The following is a 26,219-nucleotide window of genomic DNA, read 5'->3' on the forward strand; positions in this document are numbered from 1 at the left end:
TATAATCTCAGGTGCATTAACCAGATTCCAGGCAAATACTGGGATGAATGCTCAAAATTGTTCCTTCCTGGATTTACAATTATCTCACAGACATAACTGGTTATTCAGAAAGGTCTTTTCATATTGACAACAGGGAATTCATAGTTTTGTTTTTCATCAATGCTTTGCAGGGAAAAGCTTGAGAACAGGGAAGTTCAGAACAAGAAATAAAAACAAAATATTTACAACTTCATTTACCTACCTTTTCAAACTTGTTTCCATTTTCATCAGTAAATACAAGCTTTGGCTGATACACGGAATTCAGATTGGTTCCATATATTGTGACATTGAGGCCCCTGTGGAAAAGCAACAGTTATTGCTGTGGAGTGTAAGTGTGCTTATACTATTAATGCACGCACGCACACACACTAGAATGCATAGTCAAGTTATTTCAGTCACTTATCTATTATAACACTCAATATTTTAGGAACTATTCTACCCTTCCGCCATCAAATTTCTGAATGGACAATGAACCATTAGACCATAAGATATGGGAGTGGAAGTAGGCCATTTGGCCCATCGACTGCCCCACCATTCAATCGTGGGCTGATCCAATTCTTCCAGTCTTCCCCACTCCCCTACCTTCTCCCCATACCCTTTGATGCCCTGGCTAATCAAGAACCTATCTATCTCTGCCTTAAGTGCACCCAATGACTTGGCCTCCACAACTGCTCATGGCAACAAATTCCACAGATTTATCACTTTCCGACTAAAGTAATTTCTCCGCATCTCTCTTCTAAATGGACGTCCTTCAATCCTTAAGTCATGCCCTCTTTTCCTACCATGGCTCCCTACCATGGGAAATAATTTTGCCATATCTAATCTGTTCAAGTCTTGTAACATTCAGAATGTTTCTATGAGATCTCCTTCATTCTCCTGAACTCCAGGGAATACAGCCCAAGAGCTGCCAGACATTCCTCATACAATAACCCTTTCATTCCTGGAATCATTCTTGTGAATCTTCTCTGAACCCTCTCCAATGTCAGTATATCCTTTCTAAAATAAGGAGCCCAAAACTGCACACAATACTCCAAGCGTGGTCTCACGAGTGCCTTATAGAGCCTCAACATCACATCCCTGCCCTTATATTCTATACCTCTAAAAATGAATGCCAACATTGCACTTAAATTCTTCACTACCAACTCAACTTGGAGGTTAACCTTTTTGGTATCCTGCATGAGGAATCCCAAGTCCCTTTGCATCTCTGCATTTTGAATTCTTTCCCCATCTAAATAATGGTCTGCCCGTTTATTTCTTCCACCAAAGTGCATGACCATACACTTTTCAACATTGTATTTTATTTGCCACTTCTTTGCCAATTCCCCTAAACTATCTAAGTCTCTCTGCAGGCTCTCTGTTTCCTCAACACTACCCTCTCCTCCACCTATCTTTGTATCATTGACAAATTTAGCCATAAACCTATTAATCCCATAGTCCAAATCATTGAAGTACACTGTAAAATGCAGCAGTCCCAACATCAGCCCCCGTGGAACTCCACTGGTAACCAGCAGCCAGCCAGAACAGGATCCCTTTATTCCTACTCTCTGTCTTCTGCTGAACAGCCGATGCTCCACCCATGCTAGTAACTCCCTTGTAATTCCATGGGCTCTTAGCTTGCTCAGCAGCCTCATGTGCGGTACCTTGTCAAAGGCCTTCTGAAAATCCATGTACACCACGTCATCTGCATCTCCTTCATCTACCCTGCTTGTAATTTCCTCAAGAATTAGGTTAGTCAGGCAGGAATTTCCTTTCAGGAAACCATGCTGGCTTTGGCCTATCTTGTCATGTGCCTGCAGGTCCTCTGTAATCTCATCCCTAACAATCGATTCCAACAACTTCCCAACCACTGATGTCAGGCTAACAGGTCTATAGTTTCCTTTCTGCTGTCTCTCACCCTTCTTAGATAGCAGAATAACATTTTCCGGTCATCCGGTACAATGCCAGAATCTATCGATTCTTGAAAGATCATTGTTAATGCCTCCGCAATCTCTCCAGCTACTTCCTTCAGAACCTGAGGGAGATTTATCCACCCTCAGACCATTAAGCTTCCTGAGCACCTTCTCGATCGTAATTTTCACTGCACATACTTCACTTCCCTGACACTCTTAAATGTCCGGTATACTACAGGTGTCTTCTACTGTGAGGAGTGATGCAAAATACGCTTTCAGTTCCTCTGCCATCTCTGCATCTCTCATTACAATATCTCCAGCGCCATTTTCTATTGGTCCCATATCTACCCTCAACTCTCTTTTACCTTTTATATACTTAAAAAAGCTTTTACTATCTTCTTTGATATTAGTCACCAGCTTCCTTTCATAATTCATATTTTCCTTCCTAATGACTTTCTTAGTTTCCTTATGTAAGTTTTTAAAAGCTTCCCAATCCTCTATCTTCCCACTTGCTTTGGCTTCCTGTATGCTTTCTCTCTTGCTTTTACTTTGGCTCTGACTTCATTTGTCAGCCACGGTAGTGTCCTTCTTCCATTCGAAAATGTCTTCTTATTTGGAATATATCAGACTTGCACTTCCCTCATTTTTCACAGAAACTCCAGCCATTGCAGCTCTGTTGTCCTTTCTGCTAGTGTCCCTTTCCAGTCAATCTTGGCCATTCCTCCTCTCATGCCATTGTAATTTCCTTTATTCCACTGAAATACTGACACATTGGAATTTAGTTTTTCCTTCTCAAATTTTAAAGTGAACTCGATCATATTGTGATCATTGTTCCCCAAGGGCTCCTTAACCTTAAGTTCTCTTATCACCTCCGGATCATTGCACAGCACCCAATCCAGTACAGCTGATCCCCTAGCAGGCTCAACAACAAGCTGTTCGAAGAAGCTTAGACATTCTACAAATTCTCTCTCGAGGTCCAGTATTGGCCTGGTTTTCCCAATCCACTTTCATGTTAAAATCCCCAACAAATATCATGACATTGCCCTTCTGACATGCCTTTTCTATCTCCTGCTGTAATTTGTAATCCACATCCCGGCTGCTGTTTGGAGGCCTGTATACAACTGCCGTTAGTATCCTTTTACACTTGTCATTTCTTAACTCAACCCATAGAGACTTTACACCTTCTGATCCTATGTCATCCCTTTCTAATGATTTAATATTATTTCTTATACACAGGGCCACACCACCCCCTCTGCCTACTAACCTATCTTTCCGATACACTGTATATCCTTGGACATTCAGCTTCCAATGGCAGCCATCCTTTAGCCAAGTTTCAGAGATGGCCACAACGTCATACTTGCCAAACTGTAGCTGAATTTCAGGATTGTCCATTTTATTTCTTATGCTGCATGCATTCAAATATAACATTTTCAGTCCAGCATTTGTTTCTTTCTGTCTTAACTGCACCATGCCTCTATTGCCCTGTAACTCATCCCACTGACAGTGATTATGACTCATCTCCTATCTGTCCTTTTATCATCTCCGTTGCATGCTATCTTTGATTTAGTTCTGTTTTCCCCTTCCTCAGCCCTATCACTCTGGTTCCCATACCTCTGCCAAATTAGCTTAAAACCCCCCCCCCCCCCGCCCCCCAGACAGCTCTATGAAACCTGCCTGCTAGGAATTTGGACCCCTTTGGATTCAGGTGTAACCCGTCCTTTTTGTACAGGCCGTACCTCCCCTAGATGAGGCCCCAATGATCCAGGAACCTGAAACCCTGCCCCCTACACCAGTCTCTCATGGCCATGCTATCCTTATGCTCATCCCAGTCCAGGTGTCACAGCTCCAAGTGCTCCTATCACCACTGGGATTACTCTGGCATTAACCTTCCACATACTTTCTATCAGCTCTTCAAACTCTGGTGTTTCTCCAGCTTTTCATATTCTTTCTTCCTGATGGTATCGGCATTTGGGATTGTCTATTACTGTCTATTACTATTGCTTTATTCTGTTCCTTGTCCAGTATTACTATGTCTGGTTGGTTGGCCCGTACCTGCCTGTCAGTCTGTATTTGGAAGCCCCACAGGATCTTAGTTCTGTTATTCTCCACTACCTTCTCGGGTGTTTCCCATTTGGTCTGGGGGGTGTCCAATCCATACTCAGCGCAGGTGTTCCTGTACACAATTCCAGCAACTTGGTTGTGCCGTTCAGTGTACCTCGTCCCTGCCTGCATCTTGCATCCTACTACTACAGTCTCAGCATATTACTTTCACAGTCAGCACCTGGGTCTTGTCTGGTGTGATAGAGCTCTGCTCCTATTGCTCTTGTGCCTGTTCTTGTGCAGCCATGAGTTGTCCCTCAGCTCACACACGGTGCTGTGCAAAAGTTGTTGACACGTACAGCGTACATAGCTAGGGTGTTTCAGACCTCTGTACAGTACATTTGACAATGTGGAATAGAGAGCGAGTTTTTAAATCTGGCCTCCCGCCAGATGTTGGGAATGGCGAGGGTGAAGGTGCAGCATCACGGGACGCGTGGGGGCAGAGGAGGAGTGCCGGGGCAAAGAGCAGACACAACCAGCCCTGAGACAGCAGGCAAGGTCTTTAATTCTAAACAATTGATTTATTAATCAATACAGAATGCCTCCTTGATGCCTCCCTCTGCCTTCCCTTTCCCAACCAGATTCCTCTCTCCATGACCTCTTCCCAGTCTCAATCCTCAACAGAGACACATATCAGGATCAAATTTATCATCACGCACGTATGTCATAAAATTATTTTCTGTGGTACCAGTAAAGGACAATACATAAAATTACTACAGTTCTGTGCAAAGGTTTTAGGCACTCTAGCTATAGACTGTATAAGTGCCTAATTATTTTGGTCAGTACTGTATTTTTACATGCATTTTTATAATTTATAGTGTGTATGTACTGTACTGTTGTGTGTATACTGTACTGTGTGTGCATACTCTACTGTTCTGTATGCACTGTACTGTTGTGACTGTGTATACTCTACTGTTGTGTGTGTTACTATACTGTTCTTTACTGCACTGTTCTGTTGTGTGTGTATACTGTACTGTTGTGTACTGCACTGTACTGTTCTGTGTACACTCTACTGTTGTGTGTTGCTGTACTGTTCTGTACTGCACTGTACTGTTGTGTTAATTCTGTACTGTGTGCATACTGTACTGTTGTGTGTGAATTCTGTACTGTTGTGTGTATTGCTGTATGTATACTGTACTGGTGTGTGTATACTGTACTATTGTGTGAGCATACTGTACTGTTGTGCATATGCATACCGGACTATTGTGTGTATATTGTACTATTGTGTGAGTATACTGTACTGTTGTGTGTGTGCATTCTGGACTGTTGTCTGTGTATTGTTGTATGTGTGCATACTGTACTGTTGTGTGTATACTGTAATGTGTGCATACTCTACTGTTCTGTATGCACTGTACTGTTGTGACTGTGTATACTCTACTGTTGTGTGTGTACTATACTGTTCTTTACTGCACTGTTCTGTTGTGTGTGTATACTGTACTGTTGTGTACTGCACTGTACTGTTCTGTGTACACTCTACTGTTGTGTGTTGCTGTACTGTTCTGTACTGCACTGTACTGTTGTGTATACTGTACAGTGTGGGCATACTGTACTGTTGTGTATATACTATACTTTTCTGTACTGTTCTGTACTATTGTGCATGTATACTGTACTGTTGTGTGTGTGTATTGTACTACTGTGAGTATACTAGACTGTTATGTGTGCATACTGGACTGTTGTGTGTATACTGTACTATTGTGAGTATACTGTATTGTGTGTGTATATTGTACTATTGTGTGAGTATACTGGACTGTTGTGTGTACACTGTTCTATTGTGTGAGTATACTGCACTGTTGTGTGTGTGTATACTGTACTATTGTGAGCATACTGTATTTTGTGTGTATACTGTACTATTGTGAGTATACTGTACTGTTGTGTGTACACTGTTCTATTGTGTGTACACTGTACTATTGTGTGTACACTGTACTATTGTGTGTACACTGTACTATTGTGTACACTGTACTATTGTGAGTATACTGTACTATTGTGAGTATACTGTACTATTGTGAGTATACTGGACTGTTGTGTGTACAATGTACTATTGAGTATATTGTGCTATTGTGTGAGTATACTGTACTATTGTGTGTGCATACTGGACTGTTGTATGTACACTGTACTATTGTGAGTATATTGTACTATTGTGCGAGTATACTGTACTGTTGTGTGTATGCATATTGGACTGTGTGTACACTGTATTGTGTGTGTATATTGTACTATTGTGTGTGTGTGCACTGTACTGTTGTGTGTGTACATACTGGACTGTTGTGTGTGTGCATACTGTACTGTGTGAATCTGAGTCCAACCGGTTGAATCACCAGCTGGATGGAGGAGCCACTTCACAGGGTCAGAAAAATCTGCAAAGGTTGTGAACTCAGCCAGCTCCATCATCGGCATGATCTTGAAAAGGTGATACCTCAAAAAGACAGCATCCATTATTAAGGATCCTCACCACCCAGGATATGCCATTCCTTATTGCTACCATCAAGGGGGTAGCAATGAGAAATGGAGGTACAGGAGTTGAAGACACACACTCAACATTTCAGGAACAGCTTCTTCCCCTCTGCCATTAGATTTCTGAATGGACAATAAACCCATGAACACTACCTCAGTATTTTTTCTCTCTTCTTGCACTACCTACTTAATTTAATTTTTTTTAATATATACTTATTGTAATTTCTAGTTTTTGTTATTATGTACAGCAATGCAGTGCTGTTGCAAAACAACAAATTACATGACATATGCTGCTGATATTAAATCTGATACTGATTCTGATAGTATTTCACTGCTGCTTTATGACTCCAATTAGAACAGAGAGTTCCTGCCTCACTACTCAATCTAGTCATCTGGAGAAGGTGTGGTTAAATGATGTTGTCTCACCTGATGATGCTGCATTGTGGGGACATGTCATGGATGACAGGATTCTTCCGGTACTGGAACTTGAAATTGCCCTTCACTGGTATATTTGCTGAGTCCATCATCACTACAGGAAACTCCTCCATCAACGTCTTCATTTGTGGAGTTATGCATTTGATAGAAGCATCATTTTGCCTAAGATTGAAATAAGTACAAAACACAACATGGAAACCATAGCAATATATGTTGCTTATAAAATCTGCTCAGTTATAATGCACCTTAGCAAGAACAAGAAACACAGTATGGAACAGGCCTTGAGCCTCACCAGCAAACCCCGATTTAACCCTAACCTAATCATTGAACAATTTACAACGACCAATTAACCTACAAACTGGTATGTCTTTGGACAGGGGAGGAAGCTGGAACATTGGAAGAAAACCCATGTATTCCATGGAGAGGACATACAAACTCCTTTCAGAGGACACCCGGACTGAACTCCAAACTCAGAAGCACTGAGCTGTAATAGTGTTGCACAAATTGCTATGCCACATGGTACCCAATATACCTCAGCAAGAACAAAAGACAGAAAATCTTTTTATCAGAGTGGTAAGGTGTACTTGTTCACAAGTTGTTCAATGGCTCAGCAACCATTTAGAAAAAGAAATGCAATGCTCGCATTTTGTGGAAGACACTTTGAGAACATGCATAGATATCTTTCTCCTAGCGTACAGAACTCTGGGGACCACAGTGTACATGTCTGGTCTCTCTAAAAGACAGATATATTTGTGATAGAGGGAGTTCAACAAAGGTCAACCAGACTGATCCCATAATATGGCCCCATAATGTACTGGTTAGCATAATGCTTTATAGCATCAGCCATCGGGGTTCAATACACATATCAGTCTGTACGTTCTCCCCGTGACCATGTGCATTTCCTCTGGGTGCTCCCACATCCCAAAGATGTACGGGTTTGGGTTAGTTATTTGTTGGCATGCTATGTATGCACCAGATGTACAGTGACACTTGTGGGCTGCTCCTGCCACTACTCTTGGACTGCGATGGTCACAGTACATAATGCATTTCACGGTATGTTTAAATGTTCATGTGATAATTCACTCTTTAATGCCAGTGTGCTGTACAGGAAGAGATTTAAAGGTATAAGCCTATTTTTTAAAGAAAAATTAAATGTAATGTCATTGAAGTGTACAAACTCCTTAAGGCTAGACACTGAGAGATGTTTCCTCTGACTAGTTCTCCCAGAATAAGGAGGCCACTATTTCAAAGAAAGTTGTAGCCATTGAAGACAGAGACTGGAAGAAATTTCTTCACCTACAGGGTGGTGAATCTTGGATGTTATTGAATGATGCATAAGGCAAAAGCAGCAGAATAGCTAGTTCCTCCTTCTTAAGCCCTCTATTCTTACATTATGGAGAAGGAAATATTCAACACATCATGAAATTCAGGAAAATCAGGGCCTTGGCTTCAGCAATTAAAGGACCGCTAGCAATTTAGTTTCTGGAATTCGTTCTACTGGAATGGCTGCTGATGTTGGGGGTCAACTGAAATCAGGCATGGTGTAGACTAAACATTCTGTTGGCATATGGCACATTGTCCCACCCCTCTTCAAAACCACCCACAATAAAAAGATACATACTGCCAAATGAAGCAGTAAATGATTTTTCATAACTCAATGCATGAATATCCAAGCAATGAGGTCTTCAATTCCATTCCTGAAACATTTAACTGCCTGAAAAATCTTGCAAAGGCAATATTCATGTGAGTCATTGTTTTCACTGATGAACTTGGTTGTCTATTTATAGGAGTAGATTTACTGATGAACCTAGTGCCACATGTCAAATGCAAGTCAGATATAGAATATTTGTCATCATTGGTACAGCAAGAAAAGTGTTTATTTCCTCTCCTTAATATTTTTTGAATATGGACCAAACCTTACAATTTCACATTACATTTCTTATGTTATATATACAAGATTAAAAATTGTTTTATGCGATTTCCTATACACAAGTGTAAGGAGAACAAAATAATTGTTACATTACTCCGGATCGTATGCAGCACCAAAGAAAAACACAAAAGATAAAGTACCAAATTGGTTCATTTTGGTAGGTCAAATATGATGCAAGAATATTTAGTATTAATGGTAAGACTCCTGGCAGTGTGGAGGATCAGAAGGATCTTGGGGTCCGAGTCCATAGGACACTCAAAGCAGCTGTGCAGGTTGACTCTGTGGTTAAGAAGGCATATGGTGTACTGGCCTTCATCAATCGTGGAATTGAATTTAGGAGCCGAGAGGTAATGTTGCAGCTATATAGGACCCTGGTCAGACCCCACTTGGAGTACTGTTTTCAGTTCTGGTCACCTCACTACAGGAAGGATGTGGAAGCCATAGAGGAGATTTACGAGGATGTTGCCTGGATTGGGGAGCATGCCTTATGAGAATAGGTTGAGTGAACTTGGCCTTTTCTCCTTGGAGCAACGGAGGATGAGAGGTGACCTGATAGAGGTGTATAAGATGATGAGAGGCATTGATCGTGTGGATAGTCAGAGGCTTTTTCCCCAGGGCTGAAATGGTTGCCACAAGAGGACACAGGTTTAAGGTGCTGGAGAGTAGGTACAGAGATGTCAGGGGTAAGTTTATTACTCAGAGTGGTGACTGAGTGGAATGGGGTGCCGGCAATGGTGGTGGAGGCGGATACGATAGGGTCTTTTAAGAGACTTTTGGATAGGTACATGGAGCTTAGAAAAATAGAGGGCTATAGGTAAGCCTAGTAATTTCTGAGGTAGAGACATGTTCGGCACAACTTTGTGGGCCGAAGGGCCTGTATTGTGCTGTAGGTTTTCTACATTTCTGTTTCTATTACATATACAGGCAGTCCCCAATTTACGCACAAGTTCCGTTCCTGAGTCCATCTTTAAGTCGGATTTGTACGTAAGTCAGAACAAGTACATCCGGTGTTATTTAGCGTCAGTCAAAAGTTTGTCTTAGTATATAGTATACATTTTACCTTTCTATGCATATAAAATGTACGTATTCCAATAATTAAACCACTGTGTTGCTTAGTAATAATTGTAGCTTTCATTGGGGCAGGGCATTTCACATGCTCCATTATTCTCACTTTATCCATTATCCTTTAAAATTGTTCCGATCATTGACCGACTGTAGCCTAACGCTTTTCCAATGACCGATGGTGTTTCATCTCTTTCCAAATGCTTTATTATTTCCACTTTATTTTCAATCGCGATCGCTTCCCGTCAATGGAACAGAAACACTGCGGGTGGTGGGTCCCGACCTCCGCCGGATCCCAAGGTCCGCTGTGTCCTAAGGGCTACAGCACTGAATTCCCCGGGTCCTAAACTCCACCACACTGAGACAGGTTAAATGGGACAAGTGGAGGCTGTGCTGGGTTTGGGTATTCGATCCTCCACAATATTCCACGTGGGAATTTAAACTGGAGGTGACAGTGTTTTTTTTTTTTACGAGGTCAAGTTGCGAACTCGATATCAACCTGGCACGGGAGTGGTCTGTCACTGGATCAAACTCAGGAACCTCTGTTCTCCAGCCCGGTGCTGATCTGACTGCGCCACCAGCCGACTGGAACGGGCGGGGGGGGGGGGGGCAGGATCAGGGTGAATCTTACTTAGAAAAATTTAAGCCAAATACGAAGTTAAACACTCAACACAGTGTCAACGGCAACAACTTAAAATGGTGGACGGCATCGCGATCCGAATTAAACTGGCTGACGGCATTCTCCTTCCTCAGTTTGTAAGTATGAGTTGTCCGTAACTCGGGGCCTACCTGTACAGAGATTGATTGTATGTCCATGATGTGACGCTAGTCTGTACGTAAGGTGACTGATGGGATATAATAAAGTAAAGGTGGAGTTAAAGGGTAGAGGTGTTGATCAGCCTTACTGCTTGGGTAAATTAACTGTTTTGAAGAATACGTACACAACGCTGGAAGAACTCAGCAGGTCAGGCAGCATCCGTGAGAAAAGAGTAGCCAACGTTTCAGGCCGAGACCCTTCATCAGGAATTGGGGGGAAGAGAGGGCCGAAGCCCAGTAATAGAGATAGGGGAGGGAGTAGGGCCTAGAGGTGCCAGGTGGAAAACCAATCAGAGGAAAGATAAAGGGGGAGGGGGAGGGGATAAGCATGAAAGAACTGTAGAGATAAAGAAGCAGAAAGTTGAAAGGGGAGAGAGGCAGAGAGGGACCTGGGAAAGAGGAAGGGGGAGGGGGAGGGAATTACCGGAAATTGGAGAATTCAATGTTCATACCACCATGCTGGAGGCTACTCAGACGGTAGATGAGGTGTTGCTCCTCCAACCTGAGTTTGGCCTTATCATGGCAGTAGAGGAGGCCATGTATTGACATATCTAGATGGGAATGAGAGGCAGAGTTGAAGTGGGTGGCAACCGGGAGGTCCTGTCTATTGTGTCGGACGAAGCAGTCCCCCAATCTGCGTCGGGTCTCACCGATGTAGAGGAGGCCGCACTGGGAGCACCGGATGCAATAGACGACTCCAGCAGACTTGCAGGTGAAGTGTTGTCTCACCTGGAAGGACAGTCTGGGGCCCAGAATGGTGGTAAGGGGGGAGGTGTGGGGACAGGTGTAGCATTTGTGCTTGCAGGGATAAGTGCCAGGTGGGAGATCTATGGGGAGGGATGTGTGGACCAGGTAGTCGTGGAGGGAACGATCCCCGCGAAAAGCTGAGGGTGTAGGGAATGAAAGATGTGCTTGGTGGTGGGGTCCTGTTGAAGGTGGCGGAAGTTGCGGAGGATAATATGCTGGATCCGGAGGCTGGTGGGGTGGTAGGTGAGGACAAGGGGAACCCTGTCCCTGTTGTGGTGACGGGAGGATGGGTTAAGGGCTGAAGTGCAGGAAGTGGAGGAGATGCGGGTGAGGGCAAATGATCCACAGCATCTGCAGTTGTATTTTTGTGTTTTAACTGTTTTGAGTCTGTCCTGACATAAATGCTACATAGCCTCCTCCCTGATGGGAGTGGGACAAACAGTCCATCAGCAGGGTGGGTGGAGTCTTCAATGATGTTACAATAACAATACTATATAGACATGATGTAATTTTTCTATTGTCTTTTTAAAAGATTAATATTAAGAATTATTGAATAGGTTTTCTAAAATGCTTCACTTATTTTGATGTCTTTGTTATACGGTATTTCTATTAACAGTAAAACAATGAATATCCATAGAAAAACACCAGGGCTCAGCCTTGTTCCTTTTAAAAAAGTCCATAATTATTGTTACTAATTCATTAATGAATGATCATCTCTGCTCAAACTAACATGGCACATGAGATAATGTTTTAAAATCGTTGCCAATTTGGGCACATGCACTTAAAAAGATTCAGGCAGTGATATTAGGGCATATGGAACCAAGGCAGAGTGAAAAAAATCAATGGTACCGTATCAGATCCAACCTACCAGCATGAAAGAATAGGCTCATGTAGCTCTGTGGACTTCTCTCAGTTCACAGACTCTGTGTTCTCTTGTTCACCCTCACCAAATCACTGTCTTTAAATGACCAAAGGAGCCAGAAAACTTTGGGATGGTAGGCTGCTGATCAATCTCCTTCACAGCGAGGACTTGTGAACTGCAAAGCTGCAGTCCAAATGTATACCTTTTTTTACATCACTGTCAGGTATGGAGGGGCCACTGTACAGGACTGGAAAAAATTGCAAAGGGTTGTAAACTCAGCCAGCTCTACCATGGGCACTAGTCTCCCCAGTGTCAAGAGCATCTTCAAAAGGCGATGTCTCAAAAATGCGGCATCCATCATTAAGAAATCCCATTACCCAGGACACACCCTCTTCTTACTACCGTCAAGGAGGTGATACAGGAGTCTGAAGACAAACATTCAGTGTTTCAAGATCAGTTTCTTCCCCTTTGCCATTAGATTTCTGAATGGACAATGACCCCATCTGCACTATTTTACCATTTTCCTTTCTTTTTCCGCTACTTACTTATATATACAGTATATAGTTTTCTTTATAATTACTGTATGCGTTGCACTGTACTGATGCCGCAAAACAACAAATTTTACTGCGTATGCTAGTGATATTAAACCTTACTCTGATTTTGCACTTTGTCCAGGATTAAGGATCTCATGCAAACCCAAGGCAGTCATCAGTGCCTTTAAACATTGATGTTTGAAACCAAACAATAAGATCGAAGGCTTGCAAAACCCCACTCTCTATAGCTATTCTGGATTCTGAACACCTCACCTCTGTATTGAGCACTCCTTCCCTCCAATGGTCACATTCTGGGTATTGCCGGCTGTCAGATGTTGCCCCAACAACGTAATCAAAGTCCCACCAGCCAGGGGGCCATATGTTGGTACCACTTCAGTTATAACAGGTTCCTAAGGGAATTATTACAAAGATTCAGAGATGCTTCTAACATCTTTAGAAATAACACATCCATTCCAATATTCATAGTCCAACCATTGGCATAATAAGGGCATACTGTCTCAGAGGGTCATACTGTTTTACAACATTGTATCACAGTGGATTTAATTTAGCTTTTTTGACACTGATCAACGGAAAAAGACTCTTTTGAGTCAAAGTGAAAACAGATCTCTACAAAATAATTGAAATTAATTACAAATATAAAACACAACATAATAGATTGCATAAGTATTCACTCCCTTCAGTCAGCATTTAGTAGATGCACTTTTGGCAGCAATTACAGCACTAAGTCTGTGTGGATAGGACTCTATCAGCTTTGCACATCTGGACACTGCAATTTTTCCCCATTCTTCATATTACAAAACTGTTCAAGCTCTGTCAGGTCACGTGGAGATCATGAGTAAACAGTCCTTTTCAAGTCCAACCACAAATTCTCAATTGGATTGAGGTCTGGACACTGACATGGCCATTCCTAGACATTAACTTTGTTGTTTTTAAGCCATTCCTGTGTAGCTTTGGCTTTCTGGTCATCATCTTGCTGGGAAACAAATCTTCTCCCAAGTCAGTTCTCTTGCAGACTGCATCAAGTTTTCTTCCAGAAATTCCCTATATTTTGCTGCATTAATTTTACCCTCTACGTTCTGAAGCCTTCACAGCATGATACGGCCACCACCATGCTTCACGGTAGGGGTGGTATGTTTTTGATGATGACAGCCAACCATAGCATTTAGTCTACTTCATAGCATTTAGTCCTGCTTCACCAGGATACTGACCCACCAGCAGCTGGACCTTCCAGATATAGGTGCTTTTTTCAGTAAAATCAATTGAAACACCTTGACTGCACACAGGTCTCCAAAAGCAGATCTCCATTTAGTCTAGTCAAGTCAAGTTTATTGTCATTTCTACCATAAACTGCTGGTAGTAGTAGTAGTAGGCCTCTGTTAGTCTCGATAGACCATGGATTTGCACCTCGGAAAGTTTCCAGGGCGCAAGCCTGGGCAAGGTTTTTTTCAAGGAAGACCGGCAGTTGCCCAAGCTGCAAGTCTCCCCTCTCCATGCCACCAATGTTGTCCAAGCAAAGGGTTGTCGCAGCTTGGCACTGGTGTTGTCGCAGAGCAGCGTGTGGTTAAGTGCCTTGCTCAAAGATACACACGCAGCCTCAGCCAAGGCTCAAACTAGCGACCTTCAGATAACTAGAGAAACACCTTAACCACTTGGCCACGCGCCAACACAAACTGCTGATACAGTACACAGTAAAAACAAAACAATGTTCTTCCTGGACCCTGGTGTTACATGAAACAACACAATACTACACTAGACTATGTGAGACAGCACAAGGCTACACTAGACTACGTAAAACAACATAAAAACTGCACTAGACTACAGACCTGCACAGGACTACATAAAGTGCACAAAACAGTGCAGGGCACTGCAATAATTAATAAACAAGACAATAAGCACAATAGAGGACAAATTACAATATAATGATAAATGATGTAGATGTCAGTCTAGACTCTGAGTATTGAGGAGTCTGATGGCTTGAGGGAAGAAACTGTTGCACAGTCTGGTCATGAGAGACCAAATGCTTCTGTACCTTTTCCCAGATGGCATGAGGGAGAAGAGTTTGTGTGAGGGGTGTGTGGGGGCCTTCATAATACTGTTTGCTTTGCGGATGCAGCATGTGGTGTAAATGTCTGTAATAGCGGGAAGAGAGACCCCGATGATCTTCTCAGCTGACATCACTATCTGCTGCGGAGTCTTGTGATCCAAGATGGTGCAATTCCCAAACCAGGCAGTGATGCAGCTGCTCAGGATGCTCTCGATACAACCTCTGTAGAATGTGGTGAGGATGGAGGGGGTGGGAGATGGCCTTTTCTCAGCCTTCCCAGAAAGTAGAGACGCGGCTGGGCTTTCTTGGCTATGGAACTGGTGTTGAGGGATCAGGTGAGATTCTCCATCAGGTGAACACCAAGAAATTTGGTGCTGTTAACAATCTCAATGGAGGAGCCGTCAATGTTCAGCGGGGAGTGGTTGCTCCGTGCTCTCCTTAAGTCAACAACCATCTCTTTTGTTTTGTTCACATTCAGAGACAGTTTGTTGGCTCTGTACCAGTCTGTTAGCCGCTGCACCTCCTCTCTGTAAGCTGAATCGTCATTCTTGCTAATGAGACCCACCATGGTCGTGTAATCAGCGAACTTGATGATGTGATTCGAGCTGCGTATTGCTGCACAGTCATGGGTCAGCAAAGTGAACAGCAGTGGACTCAGCACACAGCCCTGGGGGGCCCTCGTGCTCAATGTGATGGTGTTGGAGATGCTGCTCCCGATCCAGACTGACTGAGGTCTCCCAGTCAGGAAGGATCCATTTGCAGAGGGAGGTGTTCAGGCCCAGCAGTTTCAGCTTTCCAATCAGGTGCTAAGGAATGATTGTGTTGAATGCAGAACTTAAGTCTATGAACAGCATTTGAACAAATGTGTCCTTTTCATCCTGGTGGGTTAGGGCCAGGTGGAGGGTGTCATCTGTTGAATGGTTGGGACGGTACGTGAACTGCAGGGGGTCCAGTGAGGGGGACAGCAGGGTCTTGATATGCCTCATGACGAGCCTCTCGAAACACTTCATGATGATGGACGTGAGTGCAACGGGACGGTAGTCGTTGAGGCAGGACACTGAATGCTTCTTCGGCACGGGGATGATGGTGGCGGCTTTGAAGCAGGTTGGAACGACGGTGCTGCTCAGGGAGATGTTGAAGATGTCAGTGAGAACATCTGCCAGTTGGTCTGCACATCCTCTAAGCACTCTACCAAGAATATTAAACACTAAATACACTGCAGATGTTGTGATCAAATCAACACGTACAACAAGGTTAGGTTAAAAACCAATCAGAAGAAACTCCCTGGTCCACACATCCCTCCCCACAGATCTCCCACCTAGCACTTATCCCTGCAAATGTAAGTGCTACACCTGTCCCTACACCTCCTCTCTTACCACCATTCAGAGCCCCAAACAATCCTTCCAGGTGAGGCAACACTGAACTTGTGAGTCTGTTGGGGTAATCTATTGCATCCGGTGCTCCCGGTGCGGCCTCCTCTACATCAGCGAGACCCGACGCAGATTGGGGGACCGCTTTGTCGAGCACCTCTACTCTGTCCGCCACAACAGACAGGATCTCCCAGTTGCCACCCACCTCAACTCTGCTTCACATTCCCATTTGGATATGTCCATACATGGCCTCCTCTACTGCCATGATGAGGCCAAACTCAGGTTGGAGGAGCAACACCTCATATACCGTCTGGGTAGTCTCCAGCCCCTTGGCATGAACATTGAATTCTCCAACTTCCGGTAATTCCCTCCCTCTCCCTTCCCGCATCCCAGTTTCACTCTGCCTCCTCCTCCTGCTGCCTATTACCTCTGATGTTTCTGCCTTCTTCTGCTACACAGTTCTTTCACCTTACATTCTTTCTTCACCTTTCCTGCCTATCCCCTCCCCCACCCCTTGATCTTTCCTCTGATTGGTTTTTAACCTGACACCCACCAGCCTTCTTCCCACCTTCTTTATAGGGCCCCTGCCCCCTCCCTCTTCAGTCCTGACGAAGGGTCTCGGCCCAAAACATTGACTGCTCGTTTCCACGGATGCTGCCCGACCTGCTGAGTTCCTCCAGCTTGTTGTACCTGCCAGGAATATTGTCTGGTCCAGCAGCCTTCCATGGGTTGACCCTGTATAGAGTTTTCTTCACATCGGCCACGGTAAGATGCAGCACCTGGTCACTGGGAGGAGTGGTGGTCTTCCTCATCACCACATCATTTTCCACCTCGAAACGAGTATAGAAGTTGTTCAACTCATCTGGGAGGGAGGTATCACCAGCACAGGCAGGTGATGTTCTCCTGTAGTTGGTGATGTCCTGGATGCCCTTCCACATGCACCGTGTGTCACCGCTGTCCTGGAAGTGGCTGTGGATTTGCTAGGCGTGTGCACGCTTTGCCCCTCTGATGGCCCAGGATAGTTTGGCCCTCGTTGTTGTTAGGGCTGCCTTGTCGCCTGCTCTGAAAGCTAACTAATTATGTGACTTCTGAAACCAATTGGCCACACCAGTGTTGACTTGATGTGTCATCTTAAAGGGGATGAATACTTATGCAATCAATTATTTTGTGTTTTATATTTGTAATTAATTTAGATCATTTTGTAGAGATCTGTTTTCGTTATGACACGGAAGAGTCTTTTTCTGTTGATCAGTGTCAAAAAAGTCAAATTAAATCCACTGCAATTCAATGTTATAAAATAATAAATCATGAAAATTTCCAAGGGGAGTGAATACTTTTTATAGGCACTGTATATATTGTATTATCTGGAAAAGCACTTGAGTTACAGAAGCACGGAAGGTTATCACCATAGTGTTCGTCAATGGAATTAAACCCTCTCGGCGTCTACAAAACACCAGAACCAGTCCGACAAGTTTGCGCAAGAAATTCATCAGCTAATTATCCAATAACACTAAATGCTCTTGGGTTGTAAACACCACCACTCTCAGGGCAAAATGAAAGATCTGCAGGCAGAGATCCAAAAGAAAAAAAACTAAACATGATATGGTGGCTGGAAGAGATTGAAGAAACTACCAGCAGCCAGAAGTCAAGGACTCAGGAACAAACAAAATCCCTACCAAAACTACTAACACATGGCAAAAAAACTACTTCTGAGATGAATTCTCTTATTGGAGAGCATCAATGATGCTGTAGTTATGCTCATTTTGAAGAAAGGGTACAAATCTGATAGAAAAAATCAAGAGGAGAAAGGCAACTGATGGCAGTTCACTGAGAGCCATTTTAAATCCCAACCTGAGACACTGTTGGAGGGGTCAAGTCCTTAACAATTCCTTGGCCGTTGGAGAGTTGAGAGTATAAATATGCGAATGGCAGCTGGGGGATGCAGTCAGTGGGCTTGGCCATCTGATGAAGATTTGCAGAAGGGTCTTGGACCAAAATGTCAATATTTCATTCTCCTCCAGAGATGCTGCCTGACTTACTGAGTTTCTCCAGCAATTTGTGTGCATTGCTTAAGATTTCCAGCATTTGCAGAATCTCTTGTGGCTTAGCCATCTGTGAATTGACAGCTGACAAACGAGCAATTTGCAAAGAAGCATGATTTGCTGCGTTCCCATTACATAACATTTAACGATAGGGATAGCATAAGTGATTGTTCCCAATTCCATGCATCTCAAATAGACTTTGACAACCAAGTCCAGCTCCTGGCTTTCACGTGTGGCTTAGCTACCAAGTCCAGAGGAATCACTTCCACTGACTGGAGAAGAAGAAAACCAATGGCTTCGGACAGATGGGGCTGATCAGCCATGGCTAGCAGCTCATCTAGAAGAAAGAAAAATTTCATCTCTAACCTCCACTGCCTTGCAGCTAAACCCACTCATGGGAAGGCTTTGGGAATATCCCTGAAGAAACATCCAGAGCTGGAGCCCCTAAGTCAGTCCACTGTTGAGTTCAACACTGACTGGCAACTCCTGTGACGCCTCTGATGCCAAACTATATCAGTCTCTGTCATTTCTTTGGATTTATCAGTGACATGGAGAAGGGCAGCCTGCTTCATGGGCAACGGCTTGCTCTTCATATCATACTACACTGGCTTGCATATCATGTAGAAAGCTAAGACGCAATGTCTATGTCATGCCCAACCAACAGAGGGCCTCATAATAGTGCAACACTATTACAGCTTGGGACACCAGATTTCAGAGTTCAATCCCAGCATCCTCCAAAAGAGAATTTGTATGTTCCTTCACATGGAATGCATGTTTTTTTTCCCAGGTGCTCTGGTTTCCTCCCACAGTACAAAGATGTACCAGTGGGTAGGTAATTGGTCATTGTAAATTGTTCTACGACAAGGTTAAGGTTAAATCGGGGTTGCTGAATGCTATGGTTTAAATGGTTGAAAGGGCCTATTCTGTGCTGCATTGCCAGATAAATAAACATATTTCTAAAAACTGATGCTGGCTCACATATCATGTATTCTCAGCATTTTTTTTTGTAAATAACTGTATTGTAAAGGATTGATCATTCTGCTTGTTGAACAACTCATTACAATAGTGGCCTTGAATGTAAGAGCACTAGTCACAGGAGCTTTTCTTACTACAATGGGAACACACCATGAGACTACAATACTGTAGGAACACAGTGAACACAAGGCCGGGACTCATGAAGAGTGGTGACACACGATGATCAGTCCTAATCCGATGATTTGAGATGGGGCTATGTATTGGTCCACTTACTGCAGCATTTCATACCAGTGGGAAGGGTATAACGGTAGAGCGGTCAGGGGTGCTTGGGCTAGTTTTTTCATGAAGAACACCACAGATCAGCAGAATGGATGGTTTGCTGTAGTGAGAATGGCCAGCACACACATTTTAATGCTTAATCTGTTCTATCTTAATAAGCATAGTTTTGCAGTTCAAAGAAGATAATTGTTGTCTCTGTCTTTCTTTCTCATCAGGTTGGATCCAAGAACCAATTGTTTTAACGAAATGTGGCCAGGACACTTACTTAAACACAGTATAGGAATCAGGGCTGAACTTTTTGATAACTATCAAGATAGATTAAACACACAAAGCTGCACTTCTCTAAATGGTTATTATTTTTAAATGCATTTGAGTGAGACTAGATCCATTTAAGATAAGACACGTTCCCCACGTGAGTGCGTGTCTTTTGTTTTGCATTGGTACAATAGTTTTTCTTCCATTGTTCCCTGTGCTGTCCCTTTACATTTAACATATTAAATCCACAGGCTATATATATTCAGCGGCCACTTTATTAGGTACACCTGCTCGTTAATGCAAATATATAATCAGCCAATCAAGTGCAGCAACTCAATGTATAAAAACTTAAAGACATGGTCAAGAGGTTCAATTGATGTTCAGACCAAACATCAGATTTGGGAAGAAATGTGATCTAAAAGACTTTGATCATGGAATGATAGTTGGTGCCAAAAAGGGTGATTTGAGCATCTCAGAAACTGATTTCCTGGGGTCCCTAGAGTTCATAGACAATAGTTCAATAAACCAAAAAAATCCAGTGGACGGCAATTCTGTGAGTGAAAATGCCTTATTGTGAGTGAAAGAGTGAAAGAGGCCAGAGGAGAACAGCCAGACTGGTTCAAGTTGACAAGAAGGCAACAGTAACTCAGATAACCACTCCTTACAACAATGGTGTGCAGAACAGCATCATGTTGAAGTGGAGGGGCTACAGCAGCAGAAGACAATGAACATAAACAGTGCCTTGTAAAAGGTATTCAGCTCCCAACTCTGTTCACATAAATGAGTATTACAACAAGGGATTTTGATCAATTTAACTGAGAATTTTTATTTGTGAATCACATGCTCCCTTTTTCCCCCTACAGTAGAGCCCAAAAAACAGGGAAAATTGAAAAGCATGAAAAACTAAAAATTCAAAAACTGAAATGTCAGCAGTTCAAAGGTATTCATCCCCATTTGCTCAGTACTTAGTTAAACACCTTATTCAACTTTTTGAACAAGTCTCTATCAGCCTTGCACAACATACTGAAGCAAGATTTGTCCATTTCTCCTTGCAAAATTGCACAAGCTATACCAGATTAGTTGGGGAGAAGTGATGGAAGCAATCGTGAGATTTTGCTAGAGACGTTCAATCAGGTTAAGGTCAGGTCTCTGACTGGGCCACAAAAGGACATCAATTGTAGAGTTTGTGGAGCCATGAACTTCACTTCAGTTACAGCCATTGACTTCTGAAGCTCACTCAGAGTGACTGTTGACATCACAGTAGCTTCTCTTACAAGTGCCATTCTAAGTTTAGAGTGGCTGCCAGACTTCAACAGTGGGGCTGTGGTTTCACATTTTTTCCACTTTTTCACGATGGACTGCACTAAGGTCTGAAGTATGTTAGTGCCTTTGAGATGGTCCTGTACTCTTCATTTGTGCTCCTCTATTATCATTTTCCTGAATGTCTTGAATGCTCGTGTCTTCATTTTGGTCTGGTCTGTTGAAAATCTTTCATACCATTAGATCTTACCGAGAGATTTTTCTACATTTACAAATTGGGTGAGTTGATAAGGTAATACTGTATGTTCACCTGAGAAAAGTTAATGTATTGATCACAAAGGGGATTAATACTTTTTCAGCCTCAGAATTTTGGTTTTTAATTTTTAGTAAATTGTTGACAAGTTTTGAATTTTTTCTTTTGATATGACAAGATGCATAATGTTTTGTAGATCAGCTTAGAAATTTAGAAAATGAGAGTAAAATGTGTAAATAGTTGTGGAGGCTGAGTACTTTTTCAAGGCACTCTACTCAGTGGACACTTTATTGGGTATAGGAGGTACTAAGTTTAAACCTCTATTATCCATAGTTCACAATATAAACCAGTGTATCCCAAATATTTTTGGGTTACTACACCCTTGTCTCTCAGACCACGTCCCCAGTGACCAGCCTCTCCCTTTCCAGCCATTACATAAAAATTATAAAGTATTTCAATTTACAATGCAGTGAAAGAAAATAGGAACTGTAAATTCAAAACTGTGACAAATAATTGTAAAAATTAAAGCTACAAATAAAATTCTTTATTTCTAAAAACAATTCTCATCAACAATTTTAGAGCGCACGTTGGTAGTCCAACTATTCACTACTTCATTGCTTTTTCTCCTTTCAATGAGATGGATTGGCTTGGTGCAGTAATACAGCTTCTCAATACGAGACTGAATGTCACTCAGGAGTCACAGACTCCAATATTCAGTAGCTTGCAGTTTGTTTCATTGTTTTGAAAGAAGTTGGGTGATGGAACTGAAACTGTGTTCCACTAAATATAACACTGGGAAGGTAATAAAGAATATTTTGACTGCTTTTCATAGTGCAGGATAGGGTTCAGAGATTTTTTTTCTGCAACCAAAAGTCGTGATATAATTTTTTGTAGCTTGGCATCAGCTCAAAGTCATTTTGAAGCAAGATCAGTTTTTCCTCCATCCTTCCTGTTAATTTCTCATTACAAATATTCAGGAATGGACTTATTACCCAATCTGGAATTTGGACGCAGAGAAGATCCAGAAATCTCTTGGACATATGTTTATGTAGCTTACTCAGGTGTGCACCATATACTTGAAGATCATCATCTACAAGTCTTTCTTCCCCTTCCAACTCAGGCTCAGAAACTGGAATAGGGTGTGATGCCAATGTTACACTTAAATAGGATCAATTTGCACAGAAATGTAGAGGCAGCTGTTCTGATTTTGACAAGATTCACATCATTTCTTTGCAATTTAAGGTTGATTTCATTAAACTTTCTGAATAATTCTCCCTTGCAAAGAACAAAACTTGAACTAAGCTTTCATCTTTAATGAAGCAAACATAACCATGCATTACCTAGCAAAGTTGACTCATCCAACTGCAAATTGCAAAGCAAATTATGTTGTCCAAAGTATGCTGCACATTGTGTCTTCCGCATTCTCAGGCATTTCATCTATTTGTCTTAGAACAAAGTTGACGCTGAGGGAAATCACTTTAATTCTTTGGTCTGGTAATTTACGCAAAACCGTTCTCAGAACCTCCCTTACTGCTGGCAGAATCAGTTCCTCACCAATTGTATGGGCAATGAGATGTTGTACAAAGCGTGCTAATCATCACTGTTTCATTGTGAAATGCTGGCAAACATGTTTTGAAGTGTTTTCCATTTCTGACAGTTTCATGAAAAGACCAAAAATAAGCCAAGTTCATGATTGCTTTATCAGAATGTATTCCCTTCAAATATTCAAGGAGTCTTCAAATGCAATCAAGACCATTCAAAAGGGTGGATTCTGAACTTTACCTCATTAAACACCATACTCTAATTCACAGGAACTGCATCACTGCATGGAGTATGGGAATCGTACCAGCTAACACTGTACTATAGTAGTGAATGGTAATAATATGTGGGGTGGGCACGGAAAAACATGATTCCTTCAGTCCACATTTCTTATGATATGCCAAATACGGAAGTGTCACAATGCACTTCAACTTCTATAATGTACTTTGAGCAAAGTCTAAAAGAACAGTGAATTAGCAAGATATGAGGTGATTACGTGATCAATCAATTATGAGGCACTGAGGATCTGAAGCACTTATAATATGTTATTCATTTCTTAAAGTAAGCCTGTAATCCCTCACCTAACCCCTTGGTACTGACCCAGGGGGTGATATCATCCACTTTAGGAACCACTGATATAAATAGTTGCAACACCCTTGGAAGAGTGAAGAACAAGTTTTCCATAATGCTTTTCAGAAACCTAAAAGGGATATTGTAGTAACTAATATAGAGCATTAAGAAAACAAAGAAAAGATGATCATGATGATTTATGATTACAATGTTGCAGAAATCTTACCACAAATTCAAATCCAGCGATAGTTGTGGATCCAACAATGGAGAACTCTCCACTACGCTTGGTCTCTTGAATCGTGATGTTGATTTTGGTTGAACCAACTGGTTGATACACTCCAGTAACTTCCAGTTTACACACCAACCTAACAGAAAACACAGACAGCGATTTTCCATCAACTCAGAAACAAATCAGTCAGATCTTTATGCACAACAGAGTTAACCCAGCACTCTTACTCTTCACAAGCCCCATGATCAAGGACCACCACCATCAAAACCATGCTCTCTTCTCACTACTACCATCAGGAAAGAAGTAAAGGAGCCTTAAGTCCCTCACCACCGGGTTCAGGAATGATTATTACCCTACAACTATCAGGCTCCTGCACTAGTGTGGATAACTTCACTCACAACAACATTGAACCAATTCCACAACCTATGAACTCAGTTTCAAGGACTGTACCAGTTAGTTTTATCTTTTTTTTTACTTCCACAAGTTTTCTTCTTTTGCACATTGTTTGTTTGTCCGCCTTTGTATAGTTTTTCCTAAATTCAATTGTATCTTTATTTTCCTGTGATTGTCTGCAGAAAAATGAATCTGAAGGTAATCTGTGGTGATACATATATACTTTGATAATAACTTTGACCTTACTTTTGCAGTGGTTTCCTTTTTAACCATGTAACACCCTGGGAAAGGTTCACTGATAATGTAATGGTTGTTCTGTAGTAGCAGTGTTTGGGTTATGGCTAGAGATAACGGGGGATTTGGAATGTTCACCATCCAATGAAGAGAGTGCTTTTCTCTTGTTGTGTGCCTGAGTGCGAGGTGATCTCGGTCTTTTGTTTGTCAGAAGATGAAGAGAGGAGATGCCTGAAAGGAGTGGACTTGGAGTGGGGCTGGGAGTCAACAAAACCCAGGAAAATCAATGGAAGGCCACCGGACAGGAAACCGTGAGCTCCAACATGCATGTTAGACGGTATCATTAAAATGGGCCCTTTTCTTTTTGTTGTTCTTTACTAACCCTCTAGTCAAATTAAGAATTATAGAACTAAATTGTTTAATTGCATATGGTGTACTGTCTGTTATTTCGTGGTACTGATTTGTAACAGGGTAACACATCACGCAGCATCCACACAAACAAGAGGCTTTGCACCTCAATTTTCACACATCTGGCAAGCCGCCAGCCAAACCTGAGGGTTACAACCATGACTAAATGAAGAGGGTGGTTTGATGAAGTGGAGAAGGTGCTTTGAATTCTCCACACAGCCGCTAGCAGCCTATCTGCTTTTACCTAGACCTTGAACAAAGATAAGGAAGACTTTCTTTAGCCAGAAAGTTGTGAACCTGTGGAATTCATTGCCACAGATGGCTGTGGAAGCCAAGTCTTTGAGTATATTTAAAACAAAGATTGATAGGTTCTTGATTAGTCAGGACATTAAAGGTTACGGGAGAAGGCAGGAGAATGGGATTGAGACAGATAATAAATCAGCCTCGATGTAATGGTGGAACAGACTCAATGGGCTGGGTGGTCTAATTCTGATCCTATGTGTTGTAGTCTTAACTTTTGATTCTGACAATGGTCACTGCAACAAGATCTGAAGGTGGGGCAAAATCCCAATGTGTCCAATATAGACATGGAACAATGAAAATTATGGAGACCCCTACACAACCACATTGCTGCATTCTTTACCCTTCCTTCACACTGATCGTCAGGAATATGATTCAATTTCAACATACAGTCAGCCCTCCTTATCCGCAGCGGATTGGTTCCGAGACCCCCCCGTGGATACCAAAAAATGCAGATGCTCAAGCCCCTTATTTAACCTGTCTCAGTACGTTGGTCTTTAGGACCTAGCGGAACCCCAGACCTTATTTAACCTGTCTCAGTGCAGTGGTCTTTAGGACCCGGCGCAGCTCTGAATCTGCAGTGTTTCTCTTCACGAAAATAATCACGATCACAATTGAAAATAAAGTGGAAATAATAAAGCAATTGGAAAGAGGTGAAACACCATCGGTCAATGTAAAAGCATTAGGCTACAGTCAGTCAACAATCGGAACAATTTTAATGGAGCATGTGAAAGGCCCTGCCCTGATGAAAGCTACAATTATTACTAAGCAATGCAGTGGTTTAATTATTGGAATACATACATTTCTTAAGTGTTTTATATGCATAAAAAGGTAAAATATATACTAAGACAAATGTTTGACTAACTGACATTAAATAATACCCGATGTGCCTGTTCCGACTTCAAATCCGACTTAAAGACGGACTCAAGATCAGAACTCATTCATAACCCAGGGACTGCTTCTACTTTTAAATCATCTCTAGATTACTTATAGTACCTAATAAAATGTAAATGCTATGTAAATAGTTGTTATACTGTATTGTTTAGGGAATAATGACAAGAAAAAAATAGTCTATACATGCTCAAACAAGTGCTGGAGAGAGAACTTTCGGGTTTTCCCGATCCACGGTTGGTTAAATCTTCGCATGTAGAACCTGCAGATAAGGAGGACCAACCATATAAGAAAA

General features: G+C 42.2%; 1 protein-coding gene across 1 annotated transcript in view; it reads right to left on the reverse strand.

The window, feature by feature from the left end:
- The window catches only part of mst1rb (macrophage stimulating 1 receptor b), a 263,381-nt gene that overhangs the window by 65,652 nt on the left and 171,510 nt on the right, over window positions 1-26,219 (reverse strand). The window contains exons 8-11 of the mRNA XM_073072657.1: window positions 23,696-23,834; window positions 13,135-13,271; window positions 6,903-7,073; window positions 242-335 (exon numbers count right to left, since the gene is read on the reverse strand). Coding sequence (XP_072928758.1) covers window positions 242-335; window positions 6,903-7,073; window positions 13,135-13,271; window positions 23,696-23,834 — 541 coding nt within the window. The remainder of the gene's footprint in view (window positions 1-241; window positions 336-6,902; window positions 7,074-13,134; window positions 13,272-23,695; window positions 23,835-26,219) is intronic.

Source organism: Hemitrygon akajei, chromosome 19 (assembly GCF_048418815.1).
Source record: "Hemitrygon akajei chromosome 19, sHemAka1.3, whole genome shotgun sequence".
NCBI lineage: Eukaryota > Metazoa > Chordata > Chondrichthyes > Myliobatiformes > Dasyatidae > Hemitrygon > Hemitrygon akajei.